Here is a 21,306-nt window from a genome sequence, read left to right as displayed (position 1 = left end):
AGTGAAGTAAATTCTCCTCATCTTAGTCCTAAATGATCAGCCCCTTATCCTGAGACTGTGCCCCAGTACTTTAGATTCCCCCACCAGCGGATACAATCTCTCAGCATCTACCCTATCAAGCCCTTTCAGAATCTTGTAAGTTTCACTGAGATCGCCTCTCATTCATCTAAACTCCAGAGATTATATAGTCGATTTACTCAGCCTCTCATCATTGGATAACATCCTACATCCCAGGGATCAATTTGGTGAATCTTCACGGTACTGCCTCCAATACAAATATATCCTTCCTTAAAAAGGAGACCAAAACTGCACAGTATTCCAGATGTGGTCTCACCAAAGCTCTGGACGATTGTAGAAAGGCTCCTTTATTGCTCACCAAGGTCTAAGCCATTAATATATATCAGGAAGAACAGGGGTCCTAATACTGACTCCTGGGAACTCCACTATAAACCTTCCTCTAGTGTGAAAAACAACCGTTAACCACTATCTGTTTCCTGTCACTCAGCCTATTTCATATCCATGTTGCTACTGTCCCTTTTACTCCATGAACTCTATCTTTGTTCACAAGTCTATTGTTCAGCACTTTATCAAATGCCTTTTAAAGTCCATGTGCACCACATCAACAGTATTACCCTCATCAACCCTTTCTCTTACCTCACCAAAAATTCAAGCAAGTTAGTTAAACATGATTTGCCCTTAATAAATCCATTCTGGCTTTCCTTAATTAACCCACATTTACCCAAGTGACTTTTAATTTTGTCCCAAATTATCATTACTATAAGCTTCCCCACCATTGAAGTTAAACTGACTGGCCTACAGCTGCTGGGCTTATCTCTACCCCCATTTTTGAACAAGGGTGTTATATTTGCAATTCTCCAGTCCTCTGGCACCGCCCCTGAGTCTAAGGAAGGTTATAGCTAGTGCTTCTGCAATTTTCACTCTTACTTCTCTCAATATCCTTGGATGCATCTCATCTGGTCCTGGTGCCTTATTAACTTTCAGAATGGACAGCCAATCTGCTACCTCCTACTGATCAATTTTAAACCTTCAAGTGTCTGATATACTTCCTCTTTCACCATGACCTGCACAGCACCTTCTTCCTTGGTAAAAACATGTAAATTATTAATTTAATGCCTCAGCCATGCCCCCTGCTTCCATATGTAAATCCCCTTTTCTGGTTCCTATGCTTCTTTTACCACCTTTTTACTATTTATATGTCCGTAGATGACTTTTGGATTCCCTTTTATGTCAGCTGCCAGTCTCTTATCAGGCTCTCTATTCTCTTATTTGCTTTTTCAATTCCCCTCTGAAACTTCTATATTCAGCATGGTTCTTGGTTGTGTTATCCACCTGATGTCTGTCATAAGCACAAATTTTTTCTTCATCTTAATCTCTCTTTTGCCATACAGGTAGCTCTGTATTTGTTTACCCTACCTTTCCCCTTCGATGGAATATAACTTGACTGTGCATGATTTTTCTCTTCTTTAAAGATAGCCCATTATTCAGTTACAGCATTACCTGGCAACCTTTCATTCCAATTTATCTGGGTCAGATCCATTCTTACCTCATTGGAATTTGCTTTCCCCCAGTTAATTATTTACACAGGATTGTTCCTTGTCCTTTTCTGTAGCCAACATAAATCTTATGATACAATGATCACTATCCCCTAAATGTTCTCCTGCTGACATTTGATCCATGGTTCACCTCATTCCCAAGAACCAGGTCTAGCAGTGCCTCCTTTCTTGCTGGACTGGGAACATACTGTGGTAGAAAATTTTCCTGAACACGCACCAGGAACTTTTAGCCCTCTCTGCCCTTTACAGTACCACTATCCCAGTCTATGTTCAGTTAAAGTCCCCCATTGTAACTACCCTATAATTCTTGCACCTCTCTGTAATTTCCTTGCAAATTTGTTTATCTACACCTTTCCCATTAGTTGGTGGCCTATAGACTACACTGAGCAATGTAATTGCATCTTTTTTGTTCCTTAGCTGTAGCCAAATATATTCTGTCCTTGACTCCTCTGGAACAACCTCTCTCTCCAGCCCTGCAATGTCTTCCTTAATCAATCCTGCTACCGCTCCCTCTTTCCTTCCTTTATCTTTCCAGCCCTGCACTTCTTTGAGCCAGGTCTCCATTATCACCATATCTTCATATTTCCATGTGGCTATCTGCACCTGCAATTCACCAATCCTATTTACCACATTCTGCACTCACAGATGCAAAGGAACCTAAATTTAGATGTTATAACTTTCCAACCTTACATTGAACCCAGCTAGTACCTTGCTATTTCCTACTCTAGTGGTATCTTCACTCCCAGTAGTCTTTGCATCATGATGCTCTTCTCTAGTATGACCTCCTAGTTTCCACACCACTGCTTACTTAGTTTAAACTTTTCCCAATAGCACTAGCATATCGTCCCGCAAGGAAATTGATCCCAGCTTTTTTTATGTGCCACCAATCTGGCCTGTACAGACCCACCTCCCCCAGAATTGGTCCCAATGTTCCAGAAATCTAAAGCCTTCCTTCTGGCACGCTTTTCCCGGGAACACATTCGTCTACTTTATCCTCCTACTTTTATACTCACTTGCATGTGACACTGGGAGTAATCCAAAGATGACTAATTTTGAGGTCCTACTTGTTAATTTCCTACTTAGCTCCTAAATTCTGACTGCAGGACGACTTCCATTTTTCTACCTATGTTATTAGTACCGATATGGATCATGACTGCTGGCTGTTCACCTTACCCCCTCTGGGTGCACTGCAGCTGCTGTGACATCCTTCATCTCAGCACCAGGGAGGCAAACTGGATTCACATCTGCAGAAACACTTGCCTGTTCCCCTACGTATTGGATTTCCTCTCACTACTGCTTTTTTAGTGTCCTCATTGCCACCCTACATAGCTGAGTCAGCTATGGTGCTATGGAATGCTTGGCCTAAATAGCCAAGTGGTTGTGGTACTGGGTTTGTAACCCCAAGATCAAGAGTTCAAATCTCACAATGGCAAACTATGAAACATGTAACTTCATCTGAAACAGATGGAAACAGGTTTGTACTCGAAAGAGTATCAAGAGTTCAAATCTCACAATGGCTAACTATGAAACAATGGTGCTATGGACTTGATTCTGACTGCAATCCCCAGATGAACCATCATTCTCATCAGTATTCAGCAATGAATATTGGTTGGAGAATGAGATGCACTCAGGGGACTCCTGCACCACCTGCCTGTTTCTTCTTGATTGCCAGGTGGCTACCCATTCCCTCTCTTTCTGCATACTCTTAAGCAGGAGTGTGACCACATCTATAAACATGTTCTCCACAAAGTTCTAAACCTTGCAAATGCACTGCAGCTGATGACGCTTCCTGCACATATGGTTATTCAGGACACTGGAAGCGTCTTGGGAGTTCCCAAATGGCACAGAATGTGCATATGGAGGTTGGAGCTGTCCTGCCATTTCTCTATTAAGATAATAAAACTTACTAAAAAAGGACTCACCAGCTACTTACTTCTCTTCTGCTTATGTCACTTAAATATAGGGAAATTCACTTAAATGCTTTACGTAACCCTTATTAACTAAAAAAAACTTTTAATTTCCCAGCTCCTTAAAATAACTCCTTAACTTTGGAGAAAGGGAATCAAAGCTCTAATACTCACAAGCCAATTTAAGATAACCAGCCAAGCTCATAACTTGACTCATTTACAATTGCGAGAATCACAGAATCACAGTGCAGAAGAGGCCCGTCGAGTCTGCACCAACACGTGAGAAACACCTGATCTACCTACCTAATCCCATTTACCAGCACTTGGCCCATAGTCTTGAATGTTATGACGTGCCAAATGCTCATCCAGGTACTTTTTAAAGGATTTGAGGCAACCCGCCTCCACCACCCTCCCAGGCAGCGCATTCCAGGCCGTCACCATCCTCTGGGTAAAAAGGTTTTTCCTCACATCCCCCCTAAACCTCCTGCCCCTCACCTTGAACTTATGATCCCTTGTGACTGACCCTTCAACTAAGGGGAACAGCTGCTCCCTATCCATCCTGTCCATGCCTCTCATAATCTTGTACAACTCCATCAGGTCACCCCTCAGTCTTCTCTGCTCCAACAAAAACAACCCATCTATCCAACCACTCTTCATAACTTAAACATTTCATCCCAGGCAACTTCCTGGTGAATCTCCTCTGCACCTCCTCCAGTGCAATCACATCCTTCCTACAATGTGGCGACCAGAACTGCACACAGTACTCCAGCTGTGGCCTCACTTAGGTTCTATACAACTCTAACATGACCTCCCTACTTTTGTAATCTATGTCTCGATTGATAAAGGCAAGTGTCCATAAGCTTTTTTCACCACACCATTAACATGCCCCTCCGCCTTCAGAGATCAATGGACACACACGGCTAGGTCCCTTTGTTCCTCAGAACTTCCTAGTGTTATGCTGTTCATTGAATATTTCCTTGTCAAATTACTCCTTCCAAAGTGTATCACCTCACACTTTTCAGGGTTAAATTCCATCTGCCACTTATCTGCCCATTTGACCATCCCATCTATATCTTCCTGTAGCCCAAGACACTCAACCTCACTGTTAACCACCCAGCCAATCTTTGTGTCATCCGCAAACTTACTAATTCTACCCTCCACATAGTGTCAGCTATGTCGTTTATATAAATGACAAATAATAGGGGACCGAGCACAGATCCCTGTGGTACACCACTGGACACTGGCTTCCAGTCACGAAAGCATCCTTCTGTCATCACCCTCTGCATCCTACAACTAAGCCAATTTTTAATCCACCTTATCAAATTACCCTGTATCCCATGTGCATTTGCCTTCTTTAGACATCTCCCATGTGGGACCTTGTCAAGGCTTTGCTGAAATCCATATAAACTACATCAACTGCACTAGCCTCATCTACACAGCTGGTCATCTCCTCAAAAAATTCAATAAAACTTGTTAGGCATGACCTCCCTCTGACGAAGCTATGTTGACCATCCCTGATCAAACCTTGCCTCTCCAAGTGGAGATAGATATTCTCCTTCAGAACTTTCTCCAATAGTTTCCCTACCACTGACATGTGACTCACTGGCCTGTAGTTCCCTGGCTTATCTCTACAACCCTTCTTAAATAGCAGAACCACATTAGCTGTTCTCCGGTCCTCTGGCACCTCCCCCGTGGCCAGAGAAGTACTAAAATTTGGGTCAGAGCCCCTGCAATCTTCCTTGCCTCCCTCAGCAGTCTGGGACACAAATCATCCGGACCTGGAGATTTGTCCACTTTTAAGCCTGCCAACACCTTGCACTCCCTATATCAATTTGCTCAAGAACCTTGCAATCTCTCTCCCCGAGTTCGATACCTTCATCCTCATTCTCTTGGGTGAAGACGGACGTGAAGTATCACTCCACATTCTAGTGTTATCCTCTGGCTCCACCCATAGATTGCCCCCTTGGTCCCTTATGGGCCCTACTCTTTCCCTGATTATCCTCTTCCCATTGATATATATAGAATATCTTGGGATTTTCCCTACTTTTACCAGCCAGAGCTTTCTCATATCCCCTCTTTGCTCTCCTAATTGCTTTCTTAAGTTCAACCCTGCACTGTCCGTACTCCACTAATGCCTCTGCTGATTTGCTTCCCATGTACCTGCTAAAAGCCTCTTTTTTCCTTCTCATCGTAACCTGAATATCTCTGGTCATCCATGGTTCTCTGGGTTTGTTACTCTTTCCTATCACCCTACAGGGAACATGTTGAGCCTGCACCCTCCCCATTTCCTTTTTGAACACCCCCCACAGTTCCTCTGTAGATTTCCCCACAAGTAATTGTTCCCAGTTTACTTTGGCCAGATCCTGCCTTATTTTACTAAAATCCACTCTCCCCCAGTCCAAAACATTTTTTTGCAACTTGTTGATTTCTTTGTCCATAACAAACTTAAACTGTACCATGTTGTGGTCGCTATCGCTAAAATGCTCGCCCACCACCTGTATGGCTTCAGTGACATACATTTATATGTAGGGGCCTGCTCTCTGCATGTTCCACCTCAGTTTCCTCTCCCACAATATCTTCATTCTATATTTCATGATTTTTCTTGAACTTTATAACCCATCAGTTAATCATTGGGGAGCCTGAACCCGTTTGAAATAACTATGTGGAACTTTACTCCAGCTTTCAGAATTTCAGGGAGCTTTTTTAAAAAAAAATTCACTCCACTTTACCCAATCTATCATTTAGTCTGAACAATAATTGTTGGCAAATAATTCAATCATGGATATTACCATAAGCCATTGCAATCCTGTTCTCAGTGAAGGAGGAACTGCACAATAACTTGATTGCTAATATTGATGGCCAGAGAGCAAACCTCTATTCCAGCAAACTTCCTGGCAATCCAGGAGGAGTGGCAATGCTACCTTTTGCTCCAGTGTCTAACCAGTACACCTGGCCTGTTTCCACACAGTTGAAGAGCACCACAAGCATGTTGTGCCTGTTAGATATCCAGCAAGGCCATCCCTGAAGAAAATGTACCCCCCTGCCTGTATATCAGAGATGGGGAAGAAGAAATTAGTGTATGACATGTTGATTAAGGGTAAAAGTGACATTTTAATTTATTGAATGTTTCTTCTAAGTTGTTTTCTTTTTAAGTGTGCCTTGTTTCTGAACTGATCAAGTTAAGCTTCTCCTTCATTGGAATGCTGAAGGAGTTTTCAAATAAAAAGTCATGATCACACCTGTAGGAATATTTAATTATCTGTCAAAGGGATACAAACAATGAATGAAAAACTTTATTTTTTGTTTTGGATGCAAACATTATCCACATGTATTTCAAGACAATTTTAATGTACACATTTATTATTACAGATTGGATTCAAAAATTCAACAGGCTCCTTTCCTGCCTCAAAATAACTGCATTGTCATTTCCAGACAAATAAATTTGAGCCATTAGTGCATTAAAAGCTGTTTGATTTAAATTTCACATTTTATTTGTGACACGTTACATGTTTTGGACTGGGGGGAGGGTGGATTTTAGTAAAATAAGGCAGGATCTGGGAACAATTACTTGTGGGGAAATCTACAGAGGAATAATGGGGGGTGTTCAAAAAGGAAATGGGAACATAAATATAACACCCCGTACAAGCAATTTCAAGTTTTTTTAAAATAAACTCGTCAACTAAGAGAACAGCGTAGGTTGATAATCCCATTTTGAAACCATACTTTGCTTTGTATTATTTTTACCTCAGCCATTACAGGTTTATGATCCACCTGAATTTCCTCTCCCACAATGTAATGTCTTCATTCTATAGTTCATGATCTTTCTTGAACCTTATAACCCATCAGTCAATCATTAGGGCCTAAACCCATTTGAAATAACTGTGTGGAACTGTACGCAATTTCAGGGAGATTTTAAAAAAAAATCACTACACTCTGCCTTATTTATCATTTGGTCTGGACAATAATTGTTGGTAGATGATTCAATCATGGAAATTACCATATACCATCGCAATCCTGTTCTCAGTGGAGCAGCTGCACAATAACTTGGTCCCTCTATCCTGTGCCCAACCACCCAATGTCCAACCTCTAATCTGGCAGACATCAGCTTGAATCTGATGCCTCTTGGTCAGTAGAGCTTGGCACTAAAACACCATCACACAGTTAGGGAGAAGGCATTTCAGTTACCATGATACTGTGGCTTGAAATCCTAAACATGGAACACCCGAGCTTTTAAGATGGAAATTAAAACAAATTTGCATAGTCTCTTACAATTCTATCAGAACTCAGATCACACCAAATAAAATACGAATGACATCCATTCTGACCTGCTGTATTTGAACATTGGTTTTGGACTGTGTTGCATTTCCTGATAACTTCTACAAATTAACTGCTGCCTGACAATACATTCTAAAAACAAAATAAATGTTCTGAAGAGCTAAAATAATTTAGCTTCCTATTCTAGTTGATTTTATTTGTAAATTGAATATTAGCTTTGATGTCAGAAACAACAATAATACAGTCCCACATACTTTTTAAAGAAAAGTGTTCAAAACATTTGTAAAACTTTCAGTACTAAGTTTAAAAAATGTCCAAAGCAATTATATATCTTCCACTATTAGGTTTTAAAAATTAACAGATTAGGATCCACTATCCACCAAAATATTTTTAAAATTCTGTTTTTCTAAAACAATTAAATTATCTATTATTTCATTTAGGTAATAGTGTGATTTTCTTGTAGCTTTAGATGTTCCCCACACAACCGTGCCAACATCCCCACCAATAATTAAGATAGAAAATCTACAGAAGCCATCCATAAACTTTTATTTCTAGACATTTTTCCCATTCAAATTGTGCAAAGTACACAAACAGGAGGAGATTACTATTTCCAGTTAAAATTTACATTTAATATTTTCCAAAATACCCTTAACATCTAGTACAGATTTCACAGTATAGTCAGGCACTGCACTCTCTTTGTCAAGTTTCCCATTATTGTTGTTTATCCAGATAGTTGCACAAACACCAGCATTCACCCCGCCTTCAATGTCTGTCTTTAGATTGTCACCGATCATCACGCAGGCATCAGGCTTCACTCCCAAAAGCCTGAAACATTCCTGGAAAATAGAGCGAGCTGGTTTCTGCTCCTGGTGTTCACCGCCTATAACAATCAGGTCAAAGTACTGCTCGCACTGACAAACATTAATCTTCTCCCGTTGTACTGAGGAACTCCCATTGGTTAATAAAAGCAGCTTGTAAGACTGATGCAGCTCCCTCAACATGGCCTGCACCTCATCAGGGATATGAATGTTTTGGAGTCTTGTACTTTTCCACAGAAGATAACATTCAGTAGCCAAACCCTGGTCTAGTTTATGCCCATTTGTTTCTTGTATAGCCAATTCCAAAAATAACGTGCGCTCTTCATCAATATCTATCTCGGTAGAGGAATCAGCACGCTCTTTCTCTAACTTAGTATTAAATTTCTCAATAATCAGGTCAGCAGCAGATTCTTCATAACCATGTCGTGATATCAATAAGTTCTTAACCTTTTTTTGGGAGGAAGAAAATCAGTGTAAATTCAAACTTACAATTTTTCATATTCTAAATGATAACTTCTACACATTTCTTCATTACTCCTCAAATCAAAACTGCAAGACTTCCATGTACAAACCCACTGATTACTTCCATGAATCACAATCCTTAAAGTCTATGTGGAAATGTATTATCTTTTCATTGCCCACTGAGGGTGAGCAAAGGTAATCTTTTCATCCCTGTTTGTTCGTCTGTTTATCTGTAAACAATATATTGTTATTGGGAAAATGTTGGAGCCTACTATAAAGGATGAAATAGCAGAGCATTTAGAAATGCATAATATAATCAAGTTGAGTCAGCATGGCTTCATGAAAGGGAAATCATGCCTGACAAATTTATTAAATTCTTTGAGGTGGTAACAAGCAGGATAGATAAAGGGGAAGCACTAGATGTAACATATTTGGATTTCCAAAAGGCATTCGATAAACTACCGCACGTAAAGCTACTTAATAAGATAAATGCCCATGGTGTTCGGGATAGTATATTAGCATGGATAGAGGATTGGCTAACTAATAGAAGACAGAGAGCTGGGATAAGGGGGGCATTTTCAGGGTGGAAACCTGTAACTAATGGAGTGCCACAGGAATCAGTGCTAGGACCACAATTATTTACAATTTATATTAATGACATGGATGAGGGAAGTGAACGTACTATCACCAAGTTTGTGGATGACACAAAAATAGGTGGGAAGGCAAGCGGTGAGGATGACACAAAGAGTCTACAGAGGGAAATAGACAGGTTAAGTGAGTGGGCAAAAACTTGGCTGATGGAATGCAATATTAGAAAATGTGAGGTTATGTACTTTGGCAGGAAGAATAGAGGAGCTGAATATTATTTAAATGGAGAAAGACTGCAGAAAGTTGCAACACAGAGCGATCACAAAAATCTAGCATACAAGTTCAGCAGGTAATAGGGAAGGCAAATGGAATGTTGACCTTTATTTCAAAGGGAATGGAGTATACAAATAGGGAAGTCTTGCTAAAACTATACAAGGCACTAGTTAGATCACACCTGGAATTCTGTGAACAGTTTTGGTCCCCTTATCTAAGGAAAGATATACTGGCATTGAAGGCAGTCCAGAGAAGATTCACTTGGTTGAATCCAGGTATGGAGGGCTTTTCTTATGAAGAGAGCTTGAGTAGGTTGGGCCTGTACTTGGTGTTTAGAAGAATGAGGGACGACCTTATTGAAACATATAAGATTCTTAGGGGGCTAGACAGGGTGGATGCTGAGAGGTTGTTTCCTCTTGTGGGACAGTCTAGGGCCAGAAGGCATAATCTCAGAGTAAAGGGTCACCCATTTAAGACAGAGATGAGGAGGAATTTCTTCTCTCAGAGGGTAGTCAATCTGTGGAATTCTTTACTGCAGAGGGCTTTAGCGGCTGGGTTGTTAAGCATGTTCAAGGCTGAGATGGGCAGATTTTTAATCAGTAAGGGAATCAAAGATTATGGGGAAAAGGCAGGAAAGTGGAGTTGAGGATTATCAGATCAGTCATAGTCTCATTGAATGGCAGAGCAAAATTGATAGGCCGAATGGCCTCCTTCTGCTCCTAAGTCTTATGGTCTTATATATCTCAAAATGAATGGACGATTTCAAAGAAACTTGAACACAGATAGGGTTTAGCCCAAGGGGAAAGTGATTAGTTTTTGGTGAAGGTACGAACCCAATTTCCTGGAATTTACCAAATCCTTTAAGGTTGGGAGATAGGGCAAACTGACTTTTTTAAAAGAATTTTGTGGGTTGTTTTATTTTGAATGTTGTTGATTCTTTAGGTATGTTGTTGATTGTCTCGGCCGATGTAGTGAAATTTGTCACAGCTGTCAAAATGTGAGCAGAGTTTTCAGAATAGGTTGTTGAATATGGATTGGCCTAAAGTTTCCCCAGTGAGATCGAACCATAGAAAAGTTATGGCACAGAAAGAGGCCATTCACCCTATCGTGTCTGCACCAGCATAAAAAGAGGTAAAAAAGAAACTAGCCGCTTATTTTCAAATCACTTTTCAGCACTTGGTCCGTAGCCTTGCAGGTTACAGCACTTCAGGTGCAGCTCCAGGAATGTTTTAAATGAATTGAGTGTTTCAGCCCCAACCAGTAATTCAGACAGTGAATTCCAAACGCCCACCACCCTCTGGGTGAAAAAGATTTTCTTCATGTCCCCTCTAATCCTTGTATCAATCACCTTAAATACCCCTGGTAATTGACCCCTCAGCTAGGGGAAACAGGTCTTTTCTGTCTACCCTAAATAGACCAATTTTGTACACCTCAATTAGGTCACCCCTCAGCCTCCTGTGTTCGAAGGAAATGACCCTAGCCTATTCAATCTTTTTTCATAGCTGCAATTTTCAAGCCCTGGCAGCATTCTTGTAAATCTCCTCTGCACTCTCTCCAGAGCAATTATGTCCTTTCTATAATGTAGTGACCAGAATTGTACACAAAATTTTAGCTATGGCCTAACCAGCATTTTATACAATTCCATCAATACAATTGTGCTTTTGTATTCAATACCTCGGCCAATAAAGGAAAGCATTCCATTTGCTTTCTTTACCATCTTATCCATTGTCGTGCCACCTTCGGGGACCTATGGATATGTACTCCAAGATCTCTCATTTCCTCAACTCCTCTCAATATCCTCCCATTTATTGAACATAAGAAATAGTAGGCCATTCAGCCCCTCAAGCCTGCCCTGCCATTCAATAAGATCATGGCTGATCAGCCCTAGTCATCAACTCCTTTTTTTCTGCCAGCTCCTCAGAGCTCTCAACTCCCGATATTTCAAAAATCTATCTACCTCCTTTTTAAATAATCTCAGTGAGCTAGCCTCCACAACTCTCTGGGGTAGAGAATTCCAGACATTCACTACCCTCTGAGAGAAGAAATTCCTTCACAACTCAAGTTTTAAATGAGTGTTTCCTTATTCTGTAACTATGTCCCCTAGTTTGACATTCCCCCACTTGTGGAAACATCTTCTCAACATCTGTCCTGTCAAGCTCCCTTAGAATCTTCTACGCTTCAATAAGATCAACCCTCATTCTTCTAAACTCTAATAAAGGTCTAACCTGTTTAGCCATTCTTGATAAGTCAACCTCTTCATCCCATGAATCAGACTAGTGAATCTCTTTTAAGCTGCCTCCAATGCCAGTATATACTTAAATACAAGGACCAAAACTGTACACAGTACTCCAGGTTCGGCCTCACCAACACCCTGTACAGTTGTAACAAGACTTCCCTATTTTTAAACTCCAACTCCTTAGCAATACAAGCCAAAATTCCATTTGCCTTCTTAATTACCAGCTGCACCTGCATGCTAACTTTTTGTGTTTCATGCTCAAGAACTCCCAGATTCCTCTGTGCTGCACTTTTTTTGGAGTCTCTCTCCATTTAAATGATAGCCTGCTTTTGATTCTTCCTACCAAAGTGCATGACCCCACACTTTCCTACTTTAAACTCTATGCCAAGTTTTTGCCCACTCACTCAACCTATCTATATCCCTTTGCAAATTCCTTATTTCCTCATCAGAATATGCCCTTCCAACTATTTTTGTATCATCAATAAATTTGGATACATTACTCTCTGCCCCCTCCTCCAAGTCATTATAGATAGCAAATAATTGAAGCCCTAGGACTGATTCTTGTGGCACTCCACTAGTTATGTCTTTCCAACCTAATCCCGATTCTCTTGTCTTCTGCGTGTTAATCAATCCTCAATCCATGCTAATACATTACCCCAATACCACAAGGTCCTATCTTGTGCAATAGCCTTTTATGTGGCACCTTATTGAATGCTTTCTGGAAATCCAAATACACAACATCTACCGGTTCCCCTTTATCAACTCTGCTTGTTATATCCTCAAAGAACTCTAGCACATTTGTCAAACACGATTTCCCTTTCACAAAGTCATGTTTACTCTGATTGATTGCGTTAAGCTGTTCTAAACGTTCTGCTAATTCTTCCTTAATAATGGGACTCTAGCATTTTCCCAAGGACAGATGTTAGGCTGACTGGCCTATAGTTTCCTGCTTTTTTGTCTCCCTCCCTTCTTGGCTTCCCAATATGCTGGGACCCTCCTGGGATCCAGTGAGTTCTGGAATATTCCAACCAATGCCTCCACTATCTCTGCAGCCACTTCCTTTAAAACCCCGCTCTGTATCATGGTGCTGTGGGGTCATTCACTCATCCTCCTTACAGTCTGTACCCTCGTCCACACCGGGAGCAAGAACCTCCTACCTATTGGACAAGGGCACTGGCTAAGGCTCCTCCAAAGCTAAATTCTGGATCCCTATACCTGCCTCATTCGCAGTCATGCCCTCCTTCCCTGACCACGGCCCAGACTCGATGTCATTAATCTAAGGGGTGTGACTGTTTCCTGAAACAGTGTCCAGGTAATTCTCCCCCTCCCTGATATGTCGCAGTGTCCGCAGCTTGGACCCCAGCTCATCAACTCTGAGCTGAAGTTCCTCGAGCAGCCAACACTTGTTGCAGTTGTGGTCACAGTGGATCGCACCGGCGTCCACCAGTGCCCACATGCTACAGCTGCAACACATCACCTGCCCAGCCATCTCTATTCAATTTAAATAACTAATTTGGATGTTAAATATTTTAAAAGCGAATTTCTTAACTGTACTCTTTAGCTGTAATAGCTGCTCCTGATTTAAACTACTTGGCCAATCAAAAGAGACACGGAAGAGATACCCACCAATCACCTACTTGTTTTCCTTTGATGTCACACTTCGGCTCTGACAAGTAGAAGCAGGTTGAAGGGGCTCTCTGCTGCCTGTTTTTATCTCCCACCACTGCTGCTCTTCTCATGCAGGTCCACTCTCCGTGTGCTGGGCTTCCCTCTCTGCCACCCATTTTCATCTCTTACTGCCGTTGCCCTTCTCACGCAGGTCCACTCTACGTGTGCTAGATCTCAGTCCCTGCCGCCGGTTTTTATCTCCCACCGCCGCTGCCTTTCTCACACAAGTCTGCTCTCCCTGTGTTGGGTCTCCCTCTCTGCTGCCGGTTTTTATCTCTTCCCGCCGATGTCCTTCTCAGACAGGTCCACTCTCCCATGTGTTGGGCCTCTCTCTCTGCTGCCAGTTATCTCCTGCCACTGCTGCCCTTCTCATGCACGTCCGCTCTCCTCTCAGTGCTGCTGACTGCCCAGTCCCAGGGTCCTCCTCACACACTCTCCTCCTTGAGTATTCCCTTGCTTTGTTTGCCCTCCCCAACTGCATCACCTCACACTTCTCTGCACTGAATTTCATTTTCCACTTTTCTGCCCACTCAAGCAAACCACTGATATCTTTCTGGAGACAACAGCTATCCTCTTCACTATCAACTACAAAGCCAATCTTTGTGTCATCTATAAATTTCCCAATCATGCCTCCCACATAAGTCCAAATCATTAATGTACACAAAAACAGCAAGGGCCCCAACACTAAGCCCTGTGGAATGTCACTGGAAACCGCTTTCCATTTACAAAAACATCCATTGGCCATTACCCTTAGTTTCCTGCTGTTGATACAATTTTGAACCCAACTTCCCTGCTTCCCATGGGGTTTCACTTTTTTGATCAGTCTGCCATGTAGAACCTTATCAAATGCCTTACTAAAATCCATGTAGACAACATCCATTACACTATCCTTATCAACCCTCCTTGTTGCTAACTTAATCAACTTTTTTGCAGAAGACAGACATGATCTTTCCCTAAGATCATGCTGACTCTCCCTGATTAATCCATGCCTAAGTGACAGTTTATGCTCTGTCTCAGAATGCACATTTCTAACTTTCAGCTACTTAAACACACTCCCTAACAGCAGTTTCTCACCAACCAATGAACTTATGTTTCTCCTGTACTGTCACTCTTGAATTTTTTCAATTTCAGCCCTCTTGTGCAGCTTTTCAACTCCGGGTTGCCTAGAGGTCGAGAAAGATAGAAAAAGGAAAAAAGAGCACCTCCCTCCCCTCCTCACCAAACTCAAAATAATTAAACTCAGTAACAGCTGGATTCCATGCCTCTGCACTTAACCTCTCTTACTTATATTACTATCTGGAAGCTCTTGATAAAAATATTTATTTTTTCAGTTTTGAATTTACAGGACATCAACTAAGCAGGGAAAAGCCTCAAGGGAGAGCTGCATAATTATAATAATGTTGAGTTAACACACCTTGGCAGAGATGTGTATTCTATGGAGTGCCCTCTTCACTTGCATATAATGTATTCCCAATTTTTACATAAAGGATTTAACTGAAAAGATCAACTATTTACCTAATAGGAAGATTCCCCCTACCCCTGAAAGGCTGCTTAACAATGGAGAGCAATCCAAGGATGCTCCCTGACTGCAGGACAGCTTGCCACCAGCTGGGAATGCAGCAGCTTTACACCCTGCTCGTTCAGTTTCCTTGCCATCAATTGGATAAGTGGTTTCAGCAGCTGCATCCAGAAGACAGTGCAACTTTCACCAAATATAAACACTAGGACAACATGCTGTTTGAGACAGGATCAGCCAGAACATATGATGGCTGGCAGACCAAATAACTGAAGTTTTCCACCTTTTTGTAAAAGGTACCAGAAAGAAAGAATTCAGAAAACCAAAGAAAGAAAACCAAAAAAAAAAAATCAAATGTGAAATCAAACCTAATTGAATATTTTGAAGAGGTGACTAAAGTAGAAGTGAAGGGAATGCCTATGGATGTTGATTATATGGACTTCCAGAAGGGATTTAATAAAGTCCTTCATGAGAGATTGTTAGCTAAAGTTGAAGCCTATGGAACTGAAGGCAAATCATTAAGCCGGTTAGAAAATGGCTAGAAGACAAAGAGAGTAGAGATAATGGGCAGGTACAATAATTGGCAGGAAGTGATTAGTGGATGTCTGCAAGGATCTGTGTTGGAGCCATTCTGGGCAACACACCTTAGGTATAATATATTGGGCTTGGAGGGAATGCAATATAGCTTTACTAGAATGAAATCTAGACTCCAAGGGTTCAATTATCAGGAAAGATTACACAAAATAGGACTGCATTCTCTGGAGTTTCAAAGACTAAGCAGTGATGTGATTGTGGTTTTTAAGATATTAAGAGGAACAGAAAGGGTAGATAAAGTGGGCCAGCCCAGACATGACAGGCTGAATGGCCTCCTTCTGTTCTGTAACCGTTCTAGGATTCTATGAGAAACTATTTCTACTGGTTGGAGAGTCTAGGACTAGGGACATAATCTAAAAATTAGAGTCGGACCCTTCAGGGTTGAAACTGAGAAACTTTTTTTTGCACAAAGGGTGTTAGAAGCTTGGAACTCTCTTCTGCAACAATTGTTGCTAGATCATTTATAAATCTGAAATCCAAGACTGATGGATTTCTTTTATCCAATAGTGTTAAGGGATATGATGCAAGGGTGGATATAAAGAGTTAGTTCCCAGATTGGCCATGGTTTCATTGAATGGGGACTAAATGGCCTACTCCTGTTCCTAAGTTCCTACTGGAATACAGAGTATCATAAAAATCTTTGGGGGTCACCAAAGACCAGTTGAATAGACCCCCCCATATCAATAGTACGGTCATAATGCAGAGGCTGATTTTTCATTTGTTCATGGGATGTGGGTGTTGCTGGCAAGGTCAGCATTTATTGCCCAACCCTGATTGCCCTTGCAAAGGTGGTGATGAGCCACTTTCATGATCCATCAAGTCTGTGTGGTGTAGCTAGGTAACGGGGGTTCCAGGATGCTGACCCAGTGACAATGAAGGAACAGTGATTTATTTGCAAATCAGGATGGTGTGTGGCTTAGAGAGAACCTTGAAAGTGGTGGTGTTTTGACACACCTATGGTAAGGGGTAGGTGGTAAGAGGTTGTGGGTTCGGAAGGTTTTTAAAAATTCTTGCATGGGATTTGAGCATCGCTGGCAAGACCAGTATTTGTTACCCATCCCTAGTTGCCCTTGAGGTGGTGGTGGTGAGCTACCTTCTTAAATGGCTCCAGTCTGTATGGTGTAGGCACGCCCACCTGCTGTTAGGAAGGGAATTCCAGGTTTTTGACCCAGGTCTTGATATCACGAGGAGCGAATTGGACAGACTTAACGACATCATGCTGGGAGCCTCAGGAGGAGGCAGAGATGGATCATCCACTCAACACTTCTGGATGGAGGCGGATGGTTATAAACACTTCAGCCCTGTCTTCTGCACCCATGTGCTGGGATCTGCCATTATTGCCACATCTGGATGTGGCAGGACTGCAGAGATTTTACCTGATCAGTTGATTTTGGCATTGCTTAGCTGTCCACAGCATGCTGCTTCTGCTGTTTATCATGTGTTGTAGCTTCACCAGATTGCCACCTCATTTTCAGATACAATTGGTTCTGTTCCTTGCATGGTCTCCTATGACTGTTTCAGTGTGGCTCAGCTGGTAGCACTCAAATCTGTGTCAGAAAGTTATGAGTTCAAGTCAGACTCCAGGTCTTGAAATCAAGGCTGACATTCCAATGTGGTACTGAAGGAATGCTGCGCTGTTGGAGATGTTATCTTTCGAATGAAATAGTGAGCTGAGGCCATGTCTGCTTTGCCAACTGAATGTAAAATATCCCATGGCACCCTTCAAAGACGGGGAGTTATTCAACCAACATTACAAAAACAGATCATCTGGTCATTATCAGATTGCTGTTTGTGGGAGCTTGTTGTGCAAATTGGCTTCCATGTTTCATGCAACAGTGACCACACATCAAAATAAAATGCTTCATTGGCAGTAAACTGCTTTAGCACATCTGGTTGTCATGAAAGACTCCACATAAATGCAATTATTTCTTTATTTTCTTTCGTAAACTCATGAACCAGGGCTGGTTCCCTACTTCGATGGTAATGGTAGAGTGAGGGATACGCTAGGTGTTGAGGTTACAGATTGTGGTTGAGTACAATTCTGCTGCTGCTGATGGCCCACTGCACCACATGGATGCCCAGTTTTAATATGCTAGATCTGAATCTATCCCATTCAGCACTGTGATACTGCCAAACATGATAGAAAATGTCCTCGTTGTGAAGGCCAGACTTTGTCTCCTCAAGGATTGCGTGGCGGTCACTACTATCATGGACATATGCACCTGTGAAAGGTAGAGTGGGAGGACAAGGTTAAGGAGGATTCTCCCTCCTGTTGATTTTCTCACCACCTGCCACTAACGCAGACTGGGAGATATGTCCTTCAGGACTCAGCCAGCTCAGTCAGCAGTGATGCTGCTAAGCCACTCTTAGGGATGCACATTGAGTTCCCTCACCCAAAGTTCACTCCGTGCCTTTGCCACCTTCAGTGCTTCTTCCAAGTGTTGTTCAACATGGAGGAATACTGAGGGAGGGTGGTAGGTGGTAATCAGCATTATTTTCTGCTAATGCCTGTTTAGGTCAGTAAAGAGACAATAGAACTCCAAGTTGTTCTGCATTATCCCTTCTACAGTCCTCAATATCCATCCCCTCTATTGGTCAACCAATATTCGCTAAAGTCCACTGATTCCCACAGCTATATTGGCTACAGCTTCTAATCGCTTGCTTCTTGTAACGAGTCTGTTCTACTCTGCCTGATGACATCTTTAATAACAGCTCTTCTGAAGTCTTCCTTTTTCCCAAAGCAAGGACTCCTCCCACCATGATTGACAGGGCCCTCGACCACATCCGTTCCATTTCCTGTACATCTGCTCTTACCCCTTCCCACTATCCCAGTACCACAACAGTATTATCCTTGTGCTCACTTCCTATCAGCCTCTGTATTCAATGGATCATCCTCTGCCATTTTCACATCTAACCCTCTCCTCTCCTTTCAGTATTCCAAAGGGATTGTCTCTCGTGACACCCTCTCCCATGGCACCTTTTCATGCAAGTGCAGGATTTGCAACATCCCTAAACATTCCTTCCAAGTGTAACAATGATTTACTTGTACTTACTTCAGTTCTATTCACTGCTCACAATGCAGTCTCCTCTACAATGGGGAGACTAAACAGAGACTGGGCGGGTGGCTTCTGTTCAATCTGCAAGTGTGACGTTGAGCTTCCAGTTACTTGCCATTTTAATTTTTCACCCCACTCCCACTCTGCCCATAGCCTCTTAGTGTTTCAATGAAGCTCAAAGTAAGCTTGAGGAAAAGCATCTTATATTTTGATTTAGCACTTTACAGCCTTCCAAACTCAACATTGAGTTCAACAATATTAGATCATAACCTTTGTCCTGGCTTTCAGATAGCAGCTGTTTGTGATGATTTTGCTACTCCTAAATACAGATCCTCTAAATCCATCTTTTGTTTCTTTACTTGTCTCTTTTTGCCTTCTACCATCATTTCTGTTATCATTTAATCTCTCCTGTCTTCCATGCTACCACAGACCTTCTCCTTTGTCCTCTCCCATTTTCCTGCCTGGTTTAAAAGCTGTTACAACTTTAAACACTCTCAGTTCTGGTGAAGGGTCTTCAGCATGAAAAAAGGTAACTGTTTCCCTCTCCAGTGATGGTGCATGACCTGACGAATATTTACGTTTTGTTTTTTGCTTCATTATTTCCAGCATCCACAGTATTTTACTGTTGCAATGAAAAAGTGTGTCTGCCTTTGGGGGGGGCGGGGTGGCGGTGGGGAGCAAAACTAGGGGCCACCAATACAGGATAGTCTGCAAAAAATCAAATGGGGAATTCAGGAGAAGCTTCTTTACCCGGAGGGTGACAAGAATGTGGAACTTGTTTTTATTCTTTCATGGGACTTGAGTGTTGCTGGCTGCGCCAGCATTTTTATTGCCCATCCCTAGTTGCCCTTGAGTAGGTGGTGGTTAGCCATCTTCTTGAACTGCTGTGGTCCATGCGGTTTAGGTACAGCCACAGTGCTGTTTCTGGCTACTACAGGGAGCAGCTGAGGTCGTTGATATTGATGCATTTAAGGGGAAGCTTGATAAGAAGGGAACAGAGGATTATACTTATAGATCTAACAGTAGCAGGAGGAAAATGGACTGGTTGAGCCGAATGGCCTGTTTCATGCAGTATAGTTTATGCAACTCCAGGTAATGAGCAAGACTGAAGGTCGATCCATCTTTCCCTCCCTCATTTCAACGGTTGATCGTTTTTTTTTGAATGGTATCCCCATTAACTCCTCACCTGCCGTTCCGCTTGTCTCCCTGCCCCGGCCGTGTCGATCAGGGTGTTGTCCAAGTCGAACAGCAACGCACGGATCCCAACGGCGGTTCCCGCAGCGGCCATCGCACCGGCGGCCGTGCCACAGCCGTAAACTCGGAGACGAGCACGTTCGGCGCACGGCCGTTGGCTCGCTGGGGAGCGCGCTCGTCGCACAACCACGGGCGCAAGAGAGGAGTGCGCACGACGCATGGCCGTTGATTTGGACAGGAGCGCGCACGGCGGTTGGTTCGGAGGGAAGCGCACGTTGGTTGGTGCGCTCGGCCACGTGCTCTTTCTGTTTGGTGAGTTTTTTTTAAACATGTACACGGGGAGCAGTTAAAAACTCTTCTGCATCCGATGCACCAATCGATCGAGGTACTGAACTGAAGTTTTCGTGTGGGGATGGAAATGTCATGGGAACCCACGACCACGAAGGCCAGTTGTCTTCTCAGTCTTTTGGAGAACTGCTTCTATTCGGTAGAATGGTTTCTGTGGAGCTCAAGAGTTAAGGATAAATTCTTTTTCCTGACCATTTTCTTTTATTAATTGTTCACGAGAGTTGAGCCAGCATGTATTGCCCATCCCTCGTTGCGCTTGAGAAGGCGGTGGTGAGCTGCCTTCTTGAACCGCTGCAGTCCATGTGGTGTAGGTACACCCACCGTGCTGTTAGGGAGGGAGATCCAGGATTTTGACCCAGCGACAGTGAGGGAACGGTGATATATTTCCAAGTCAGGATAGTGAGCGGTTTGGAAGGGAACTTGCAGGTGATGGTGTTCCTATGCTCTTGTCATTCAAGGTAATAGAGGTCATGGACTCATGGATGTTTACAATACAGAAGGAGGCCATTCGGCCTATTGTGTCCACGCCAGTCAACAAAAATCTGACTAAACTAATCCCATTTTCCAGTGCTTGGCCCATAGCCCTGGGGCTATGGTAGCACAAGTGAATATCTAAATACTTCTGAAAAGTTACGAGAGTTTCTGGCTCAATCACCCTTTCAGGCAGTGAGTTTCAGATTGCCACTACCTTCTGGGTGAAGAAATTTCTCCTCAACTCCCCTCTTAGCCTCCTACCTCTTACCTTAAATCTATACCCACTGGTTATTGACCCCTCTACTAATGGAAAAAGTACCTCC

General features: G+C 42.5%; 1 protein-coding gene across 2 annotated transcripts; it reads right to left on the bottom strand.

Moving 5' to 3' along the window:
- Positions 1–6,716: 6,716 nt before the first annotated feature.
- LOC121278006 (N-acetylneuraminic acid phosphatase) lies at positions 6,717–20,301 on the bottom strand. Of its 2 annotated transcripts, XM_041188002.1 has the most exons (3): positions 20,154–20,271; positions 17,288–17,458; positions 6,717–9,021 (listed from the first exon to the last, which is right to left on the bottom strand). In XM_041188002.1, the coding sequence occupies exons 2-3, from the start codon at positions 17,306–17,308 to the stop codon at positions 8,371–8,373; spliced, it is 672 nt and encodes a 223-aa protein (XP_041043936.1). In that variant the 5' UTR covers positions 17,309–17,458; positions 20,154–20,271; the 3' UTR covers positions 6,717–8,370. The 2 variants fall into 2 exon arrangements, with proteins under 2 accessions (XP_041043936.1, XP_041043935.1); XM_041188001.1 differs by lacking the exon at positions 17,288–17,458 and having other exon boundaries at positions 20,154–20,301.
- Between the last annotated feature and the right edge of the window lie 1,005 nt (positions 20,302–21,306).

Source organism: Carcharodon carcharias, chromosome 5 (assembly GCF_017639515.1).
Source record: "Carcharodon carcharias isolate sCarCar2 chromosome 5, sCarCar2.pri, whole genome shotgun sequence".
NCBI classification, from domain to species: Eukaryota; Metazoa; Chordata; class Chondrichthyes; order Lamniformes; family Lamnidae; genus Carcharodon; species Carcharodon carcharias.
Note: the sequence above shows the minus strand (reverse complement) of the source record. Positions and strands in the feature narration are given on the sequence as shown.